General features: G+C 37.6%; 2 protein-coding genes across 2 annotated transcripts; one reads left to right on the top strand and one right to left on the bottom strand.

Moving 5' to 3' along the window:
• Positions 1-639: 639 nt before the first annotated feature.
• On the bottom strand, positions 640-7,772 carry LOC104223743 (transcription termination factor MTERF6, chloroplastic/mitochondrial). The gene is made up of 3 exons (XM_009775243.2): positions 6,629-7,772; positions 5,091-5,148; positions 640-665 (listed from the first exon to the last, which is right to left on the bottom strand). Exon 1 carries the CDS (start codon positions 7,770-7,772, stop codon positions 6,654-6,656), a length of 1,119 nt encoding a protein of 372 aa, XP_009773545.1. The 3' UTR covers positions 640-665; positions 5,091-5,148; positions 6,629-6,653.
• On the top strand, positions 2,166-4,638 carry LOC138875247 (uncharacterized). The gene is made up of 5 exons (XM_070154071.1): positions 2,166-3,197; positions 3,320-3,388; positions 3,493-3,871; positions 3,960-4,034; positions 4,337-4,638. Exons 1-5 carry the CDS (start codon positions 2,166-2,168, stop codon positions 4,636-4,638), a joined length of 1,857 nt encoding a protein of 618 aa, XP_070010172.1.
• Positions 7,773-10,330: the final 2,558 nt, after the last annotated feature.

Genomic DNA, 10,330 nt, shown 5'->3' with positions numbered 1-10,330 from the left:
TCTTGGAGCACAAAATAAAACAATTGGAAAGGAGATTGGTTAAATAGACTGGGTTGATTAATCCAAAATGCATACCATGATCATTGGTGCCAGTGAATCCACTCAGATAAGTTTCTTTTCCTACCTCCAACAGTCGTCCAAATTTGGATTCTCTTCTTTATTCTTAATTCTCAAAATCATTGCATTTCATTGTTGTTAATTTTACTCCTCTAAAGCTCTTCCAAGCTTAGACCATGTTCAAGGCAGTCAGAATGAAGCAAAGCCTCGCAAAGGAAAACCACCTTCAGCAAGAATGCCACAACTAACCACCACGCTTTAAACTGACAAGATTTTCTTTGATTTGAAACAGGGGCAAAGATGGCATTTGTTTTAGAAAATCATCCGTAAGGAGAACAAGTACCAGAAATTTTTTCTTTTTGTTATGTCTATTTTGTTGAAGTCAGGTGCCCATCTGAAGAACAGGGAAGAACAACACAGATTTTAAGGAACAACAGTTGAAGATTCAGTAATCAGGCGTCCACCTGGAGAACAAGAAACAACAGTTAAAGTATCAGCAATCAGGCGTCCACCTGGAGAACAAGGAACAACAGATAAAGTACTAGCAATCAGGCGTCCACCTGGAGAACAAGGAACAACAGTTGAAGTTTCAGCAATCAGGCGCCCACCTGGAGAGCAAGGGAATACATTTCAGGTTCAGCAATCAGGAGCCCACCTAGATAACAAGGGAATACATTTCGAGTCTCAGTAATCAGGAGCCCTCCCCCGCAGACACAGCGTTACCCTGCCATCATTCACAAGATCCACTATACTCCAAGATAAAATAAACAAGTACTACCACAAAACCAACGACAAACTAAATGCAAGGAATATAGTCTAAACTAAACGACACACAAGCAAGTAAAACTACTAAAGTCTATAATAGAAAAGATAATAGAAGGAAACAGATTGTACTAAGATGAGAACGACGGAACCTGAATTGTAGATGGAATGCCAAATCGACTAAAACCTGGTAGAAGGTCTCTCCAACTGCCGTGGCAACCACTCCCTCGGACCCCATTGATTCCCATAAATGTTGCAGTTCTCTTTGTCATCATGTATTCGCAAGAGCAATTTCCGAAAGTAAAGAATTTTTTGTTTTAGATATCTAGTTTTGGAGGATGTGTGGATGGAAAGGATAAGCGTGAACAGCACCAAAACTTATAAACTCTGTCGGGTCACACTTCTGGGAGACACATGAGGTCTTCCAATGGAATGACTATCTGGTGGGAGTATCTCCAAGAGGAACAAGAGATTTCATGGTGTTCCAGATGGTTACTGCAGCCTAGTGTTTGAAAAAGTGATCGCTTCGTCGCTTTAAGCGCGAAGCGACTAGGCATCGCTTTTCCCAGCCTGAGGCGACTCGACCATGTGAAGCGTGTGCTTCAGTTGAAGAAGCGACGAAGTGACAGAAGCGACGCAGTGATCGCTTAGTTTGGGTCTGTTTTTTTATTATACAAAACAGACCCCTAAGACCAAAATTGACCATTTCTTCTTCTCTCTTCTTCGATCGACAAAACCTAGGGTTCTGCTATTTTTTTCTTCTTCTCCTTTCTTCAGTTGAAGAAGACTCGACCACTGCTGACCAGTGACCATTGAAGAAGACTCGACCATGTAATTTTCTTCTTCTCCTTTCTTCTTCTCATTTTTTTCTTTCTTCTTGTTCCCGTCCAGATTCTGCTATTTTTTTCTTTCTTTTTTCTTCTTTCTTCCTTCTTCTATTTCCTTTATCTCTGAAGTCTGACCATTGACCGCACAGCGCTGGTTTGATTTTTTTTCCCCTTTTATTCTTCTTATTTATTAATTTTAATATGTATTTTAGTTTATAAAATTAATTATTATTTATATATGTTGTATTTTTCAGTTTGTTTGATTTTTTTAGTGTATATTTCAGTATATAAAATTAATTATTATATATATGTTATATTTTCAGTTTATTTGATTAGTTTTATATGTATTTCATTTTAGAAAATTCATTATTGTTATTATTATTATATATATGTTATATTTTAGTTTATTTGATTTTTTTAATGTGTATTTCAGCTTATAAAATTATTTATTATATATATTATGTGTATTTTCAGTTTATTTGATTATGTATTTTCTTATATCTTAATAGGGATTTCAAAATGTCTCAAAGTTCAAAAAATAAAGACTCGGCTTGGCGATATGGCAATAGAGTTAATGAGAAGAATACAAATGTTGTATGCAAGTTTTGTAACAAGATTACAACAGGTGGAATTTATCGCTTTAAATTCCATCTTATTGGTGGCACTAGAAAAGTCACAAGTTGTCCGAAATGCCCACCGGAGGTGAGGGATGAAACAAAGAATTTTGTTGAGAAGAAAGAGCAAAAAAATCAAATGAGTCATCAACAATTGGTGACCAATCTTGGTGATGATGATAATATTGATGAATTGTCACTTCCAACAAAACAGGGAAGAGATGCAATCTCTTCAATCCATGGATCATCAACGGGTACGAGTAGGACTAAAGGTCCTATAGATTGCTATTTCCCAAAGAAGTCAGAAGCAAAGAGCGGCGGAAAAGATGTAAAAAAGGTTGCTAAGGACATTTTGAGGGATCGTGCAGTTAGAGCTTTTGCACGATGGGTCTATGATGCTGGGCTCCCCTTCAATTGTGTCAACTATGATACTTTGGGAGATTTTATTGAGGTCGTTGGTCAATACGGACCTGGAATGAAGTCTCCCACTTATCATGAAATCAGAGGTCCTTATCGAAATAAGGAAGTGGAGGAGACTAATAAAATTGTCGAGGAACATAAAGTTGTGAAGAACAAGTATGGTTGCTCCATTATGATGGATAAGTGGACGGCAAAAATTGGGAAAATGATTATTAATGTGTTGATGAATTTTTCCGGGGGAAGTTTGTTTCTTGAGTCCATTGATGCTAGCGACGCATCCACTGGCCACATCAAAATGTTCACCTTGTTTCAGAACACCATTGAAAAAATTGACCCAAGCAAAGTTGTTCAAGTGGTCACTAATAATGCGAGTGAAAATGTGAAAGCGGGTGGCATGATTGAAAGAGCGTACAAGAATGTCTATTGGACTCCATGTGCGGCTCATTGTATCAACTTAATGTTCGGGGACATTTTCAAGGAAAAATCCTTCTCTACGGTTTTTAGCCAGGGCGTTAAGGTACATTCTTATATTTTTCAGCGGCTCTTGTTATTGAATATGATTAGAAGATTCACCGGAAAAAATAATTTGGTGAAACCGGGCAAGACAAGGTTCGCCACTGCTTTCTTGACTTTGCGTAGTATCCACTTGCAAAAAGCCAATTTGAGAAAGTTCAGAGGAATGGAGCAAGAGTAAATTTGCAAAGGAAAGTGCGCGGAAAGATGTTGCACGCATTATTCTTTCTTATTCTTTTTAGAATAATGTCCTTCATGCTCTTAAAATTGGTGGCCCTTTGGTTAAAGTACTCTGTTAGGTGGATGGGGTGCAAAAACCACCAATGGGCTACCTCTATGAAGCTATGGATAGGGCGAAGGAGGCTATTCAAGCATCATTCACTGATGAGCAGAAATATGCAAAGGTCTTTCAGATCATTGATGCAAGATGGAATGAGCAACTTCATAGACCTTTGTATGCAGTTGGACCTATTCTAAACCCGTCACTCTTTTATGATCAGCATGAAAATAATTCACTTGCTAGAGAAGTGTGGATAGGATTCCATGAGGTTCTTATCAAGTTGACCCCAGATGAAGACTTGCAAGAAATGGTAGTAGATCAGATTGCTATTTACAAGGCACCTAAAGGACTTTTTAAGCTCCGACTTGCTATTAAACCAAGAAAGACGAAGTCGCCAGGTGACCAAGTGTTTCTATATTTTATAGCTCTAACTTTGATGTATTTTTTATATTTATTAACTTTTGAACATTTTTTTTACTTCTATAGTTGAGTGGTGGGACCAATATGGTGTAAAGACTCCGGATTTACAAACTTTCGCCATCAAAGTTCTAAGTTTAACTTGTATCTCATCCGGATGTGAAAGGAACTGGAGCGCTTTTGAACATGTGAGAAATAAAAAGAATTATTTCGTGTTTTGAGATAAAGTAAATTATATCTCAATTGTCCCAACTCCTACTAATTAGTTGACATATCTTGTTTGCAGATTCATACAAAGAAGAGGAATCGACTAACCTTGAAGCGCCTCCATAATCTAGTTTCCATAAAATAAAATAGAGCATTGAGGCATCGCTACAACCACCGCAATCTAATTGATCCAATTCTTTTGGACAATATTAATGAGGCTAATGAGTGGCTAACCATAGTCCCCGAAAATTGTGAAGATGAAGAAGTATTTGAAGGCGACTCTAATTTCACTTGGGGTGATGTTGCGGTTGGTAGTGGAGTTGGGGAGAATCCTTATGGTTTAAGGGGGAATACTTCAAGTTCAAGCTCGATTAGGAAGTTTAAAAGCGTGGCTACTACAAGTCGATCCATATCCCTAATTGATGAAGATGAAAGTGATCATGAAGAGGAAGAGGAGGGGGAAGAAGAAGATGACGAGCAATATGAAGATAACAGAGGAATTCAAGATTTTGACAATCTTGAAGAAGAACAAGAAGAGTAGAAGAATAAGATGTTGATTCTAGTAATTTAGTAGCTTTGATTTTGCTTGTCCTATGGTTTGTGGAGGATTTGGTGGTACCTAATACCTACTTTTAAGTTTTTAAGTTGAAGTTTTTGATTATTTATAATTTTATATTGTGTCTTTGCAAGGTTTACATTATGTTTTTTAAGAATTGTGCTTCACTTTAATAAAGTGTGCGCTTTGCTTTTGAAGCGAGGCGAGCCTTTATCGCTTTTTTGCGCTTCTCGCTCTTAAAAACGTGCAGCTTCTATGTTTTCACTTTTCACTAATGTACTTTTGATTTTCTTCATTTTCTTTTTCTTCTGAGGTTAATATTGTCAATCCATAATATTTAAGGGGGAGATGAGATAAACAGCCAAAATTTTACCAGGTACAAACACAATGAGGTAAAAAAATTGAACATGTGGACAACTAAACTTTGTTAAGCTCACCTGCCAAAAATGAAGCTCAAGTGTCACATCACATGACAGGACCAACAAAATGGGCATTCTGAAAAGTCAAAAAACAAACTGAATTAACTTATGCATGAGCATGTAAACCCCCCCCCCCCCCAAAAAAAAAAAAAGCATTAGCGCCTCAATAAAGCAATCACAAATAACCTGTTATCTCATTCAAAATAAGTAATACGTCAACAAAAGTGTGCTTTCAGAATAGAAACACAACCTTCAGAGTTCTGTTCAGCATGTCTACATGCAAATTTACTAGTGCAAAGAGAAATAAATGCCTATTTATGGGGGTTGGGCAGAGGGGGGGGGGAGAGAGAGAAACATAAGAGCCTGAATCAACCTAAGTTACTGTCAAGATCAAACTTCTCAATGTTTTCTCCGGAAAACATAATTCATCAAATGTTCCACATAAGCTCAAATATGTGTGCGGGTGAGAGAGGGGACTCTGGAAGAAAGCTATTTAAGAAAACAGAAAGAGAAGAAAAACTCTCTAACACACACTGACTATCCCGATAATTTGTTCCACATCCAAAAGGGCAGCCTGGTGCACAAGACATCCCATGTTCACGCAGGATTCGGGGAAGGGTCGCACCCGAAGGGGTGTGATGTAGACAGCCTCCCGAAAGCAAGCATTAGTGGCTGCTTACAAGGTTCAAAAGACAACTTTACCGTTGCTCTAAGGCTCCCCTTCAATTATCATTCAAGACCATTTCTGAGGTGAAAACCAAAGCTAGTTATCATATTTTAAAAAGCAGCAGCCTAAAGATTACAAAATAAGCACAAGTTGCAAATTGTGATCTTTTAAATCATTTAAAGAATATTGAGAAACTCCTCCCTTCAAAGAAAACCTATTTTGGTCTTCAAATGACCTTAACCACATTTCTTAACATAAACAAATTAGAGTCGCTACAAAAGTATTTTACTCCAAAAGATGTCTGCTACTATACGGAAAAGCTTCAAAATATAACTATTATAACTGAAAAGCAATAAGTGATGACTCCCTATAAACAGTATTGTCAAAGGAGCGCTTAAAGCGCGCTTAAGCCCTGAATCGAGGCTCAAAACACGTTGAGCGCTTCGCCTCGCTTTGTGGGCGCTTTAGTGTCGCATCAAAGCTCTAAGGCATATTTTTCCTTGCCAATGAGTGTAATCTTGAAAAGGCGACCTTAAACAATTGATATTTCACTTTATCGTGAACATTTTTTTAATTTCTTTGTCCATATATTTGTTATTCATGCTTATAATGATTAGTCTTGGAGACTTCATGCATATTTTTACTTTTTCTCCTGTTGCGCTTTTTTTCATTAAAGCCCACGCTTTATTTGTGCTTCACGCTTAAAGCTCCAACGGACCTTAGAGCTTTTTTGTGTTTTTCGCCTTTGATAACTCTGCCTATAAATGTGAATAACTATAGTAATGCAGATAATGACCATTAACATACATGTCCTATCAATGCAACAAAAACATAAAAGGATATAAAATTCACTATGCAAGATTATTTCTTGGTAAGGAAATCAAAATACCTGAGCAAAAAATCAGTTAGCATTGTTACTCATGTTCTAAAGAGTTAATCAACGAAAGATTTCCATTTAGAACCCTCTGCAAACTTTCTAACACATTTTGCATTCGTTTCAGATAAAGGGCTTTTGGCATTTCTATAGAAGGCCAGCAGCTCATCCTAACATTCTCCGGATGACAATTTATAAAGTGCTCCGCGAACCGCTTCTCTGTCATCCTCAATGCTGTGAAAACCGCAGGAACCTTGAACTGGGGGAGAAGCCCCATATCTTCTATCGTTTCCCCTAAAAGAAATCGTGGTTTAATAACGGTATCCAAATTCAAGAACAGCAAACTCGGTTTGTGAAGTACTACACTGGCAGATAGCTTCATAGTGCCTATTACAAAATCCATATTCCTTTTCACTTTATCAATGGAAAGCGTGCTCACGAGTGGTGATCTTCCAAAAAGCTGGAAAACCTCATCTTCCATTAACCCGTATTGCACCAAATTAGCCACCTTTTCACGGATAGTTTCAACCCGCGAAACAAGAATCAGTGAAACCACATACTTATACATCCGGGAACCCTTTTCCACCTTCGTTCTACGAATTAAATCAAGCTTCTCATCTCCTACAGAATTTCTTGAAATCATTTCAGGGCGAACCAGTAACATAGATACTAAGTCACTTCTACTAAGACCAAAATTTTCATAGATTCTAATCACAGGCCTAATTTTGTCGTCTAAATTATAAGTAAGCAATGACGGATTTCTCCTAACAGCTTTAAGAAATACCTCATTTGACCCAAACAAAGTTGTCAAAAATTGAAGGCGTTGCCAGCAACCTTCGATTCGACTGCGTAAGAGAGCAGGACGGTATGTTATAATCTTTGTAAGGTGGGAAGATGTAATGCCCAAGTCAGTGACTGTCTGGAGCTTTGATTGGAGAAGGGTCTGTGACATTCTGCGGGAAGATGGGAGGCTCTTGAAAATCTTGGAGATATCATTTTCTGTGAAACCCCATTGTTTGAAGACGTCAGATATCTCCTCTTCCAGGGTTTCAGCCTCTGTGACAAAGAATCTACTGGGGTTTAAGCCAAGGTGCTTCAGAGCGGAGATCTTCAAGTGCTGAGATGGGAAGAGTGGGAAATGCAAACGAATAAAGACCATCGGTGTCGCCGGCGTAGTGAACCAAAAAGAAAAAACACCAAATGGTCCTTAATGTATGAAAAAGTGGACACTTTTAATCCACAACCCTAAATACACTATTAAATTTGACATATTGCTCACCTACACCTCATGCAAGAAGAAAAATAAAGAGATTTTTTAAGCTCCTAGCGACTGTTGTTCGATTCAAACGACTGGGTGGGTTGTGTGCATATCCCTATTGATGTTGATGCCAAAAGCACCTGAATTTTCACTCAAATACACGAATTGCATAGAGTTAAAGAGAACAGAATTAAGATATCTGAAAACTGGAAGAGCTAAAATTGGGAGTAGTCAAAAGTATCATTTCTACACTAACAACAACAAAAAACACATTTTAATACGATGAGTCGGTAATGTGTACGCACACTTTACCCTATATTGTGGAGGTAAAGAGGTTATTTTCAATAGACCCCCTGCTCAGAAAAAGCATAGTCACAGCATAGTAAAACAAATACACTACAGGAAAAGCCATGGGAAAAAAGCAGTAACAAAAAGTAGTAACAATACCATGATAATAAGATAACGAAGCAAAATACACAACCGGTAGTAATAGAGATCTAAGTGTAAGAGAATCCGTGATTAATAATGATACTACAAGTATTAAAAGGAAAAGCTTGACTACCTACTAACCTTCTACCATAATTCTCGACATCCATACTCTCTTATCAAGGGTCATGTCCTCGGTAAGCTGCAAATATGTCATGTCCTGCCTTATCACCTCTCCCCAATACTTCTTTCACCTACCTCTACCTCTCCTTAAACCCACCATGTCCAACCTTTTACACCTTCTCACTGGGGTATGTAGGCACCTCTTTTTCACATGCCCGAACCATCTTAGCATCGCTTAACTTATCTTGTCCACCATGGAAGCAACTCTCACCTTGTTTGTAATATCCTCATTCCTAATCGTATCTCTCCTAGTATGCGGTTGATTTATATGTTTATTTTTTCTTCTTTTATTTGTCTATGATTCAGCAATCCCAAAGTTTCTTTTTAATCCGATCAAATAAGGAAAAAATCTTTTTTTTTTCATACTCTTTCATAAAATAAATATTGTTAAGAACTCTCCTGCATGAAAACAAAAAAGTTTATGACGTTGAACTGAACTTCCGATAGATAAGAGAAAATCGAAAATACCCCTTATCTCATACTACTCTATCGATACAGAATCTAATGTTTTGAAGAAGAAAAAAACAATACAAAAATTTCTCTCATACATCCATCTCAGCATCCTCATTTCTGTTACTTTCAACCCTTAGACATGCGAGTTCTTGATTGCCAATACTCTGTGCCATGGAACATAGATAGCGTAACAACCACTCTATAGAATTTACTTTTAAGTCTTGATGGCACATTCTTATCATACAAGACACCAGATGCGAGCCTCCATTTTATCCATCCCGCGCCAACAAGATGTGGAACATCTAATCTCCCAATTACCTTGAATCTTTTTACCTAAGATACTTAAAACTTCCTCTCTTAGGAATGACTTGTGCATCAAGCCTCACTTCCACTTTAGTTTCATGAGTCATGTTACTAAACTTGCACTCAAAGTATTCTATCTTAGTCTTTCTCAACCTGAAACTCTTAGACTCCAGGGTTTATCTCCAAACCTTCATTCTAGTGTTAACACCGCCTCGTATCTCGTCAATTAGTACTATGTCATCTATAAATAGCATGCACCAAGGCACCTCCCCTTGAATGTGTCGCATCAATTCATCCATCACCAATGCTAATAAGAACGGGCTAAAAGCTCATTCGTGGTGTAACCTTATCACGATTGAAAAGTGGTCCGAGTCTCACCACTGTCCTTACCTAGATTGTGGTTCCATCGTACATGTCTTTAATCACTCTAGTGTATTCTACAGGTACACCTCTGGCCTCTAAATATTTCCATAAAACCTATCTTGGGATTTATCATATACTTTTTTCTAGATCAATGAATACCATATGTAAGTCCCTTTTCATGTCCATGTACTGCTCCACTAGTCTCCTCACAAGGTGGATGGCTTACATAACCGGCACTCCAGCATGTAACAAAAGTGGTTCTCTAAAATAAACTCATTTCTTCTATCCTTCATATCCACCATGCTCTCTCAAACTTTCTTAGTGTGGTTAAGAAGCTTGATACTCTTATAATTATTCCAATTTTGAGTATCTCATTTGTTATTGTACAACGTGACCATCATACTTTGCCTCTATTTTTCGGCCATCTTTCTTGTCCTAAAATAACATTAAACAACCTAGTTAGCCACTTAAAACTTGCCTTGCCCGTGCTCTTCCAAAATTCTATCAGGATCTTATAAGCATTTCCCTCACAAACCTACTCATTCTTTTGTTACATCCCGTACTTTTGTACGTTGGACTTGTCGTAAGTTATAACTTTAAGGACAAGATTATTTTTAAGGTTATAAGTGATTATGCTAAGTTTAGAAAGTATTGAGGAAGTGTCGTAAGGATTAGAGGCTAACAAATCGAAGAGAATAAGTTTCTCATTGTAATACCTCGTGCTTTTGGGC

The sequence above is a fragment of the Nicotiana sylvestris genome, chromosome 8, assembly GCF_000393655.2.
Source record: "Nicotiana sylvestris chromosome 8, ASM39365v2, whole genome shotgun sequence".
Classification (NCBI taxonomy): Eukaryota; Viridiplantae; Streptophyta; class Magnoliopsida; order Solanales; family Solanaceae; genus Nicotiana; species Nicotiana sylvestris.
This window is presented reverse-complemented; position numbering and strand designations above follow the sequence as displayed.

Coding starts and splice junctions, on each gene's coding strand:
- LOC138875247 (XM_070154071.1), top strand. CDS start 2,166: ATGTCTCAAAGTTCAAAAAATAAAGACTCGGCTTGGCGATATGGCAAT. Junction 3,389..3,492: donor GAGTAAATTTGCAAAGGAAA/GTGCGCGGAAAG, acceptor GTACTCTGTTAG/GTGGATGGGGTGCAAAAACC. Junction 4,035..4,336: donor CAAAGTTCTAAGTTTAACTT/GTATCTCATCCG, acceptor GGCTAACCATAG/TCCCCGAAAATTGTGAAGAT.
- LOC104223743 (XM_009775243.2), bottom strand. CDS start 7,772: ATGGTCTTTATTCGTTTGCATTTCCCACTCTTCCCATCTCAGCACTTG.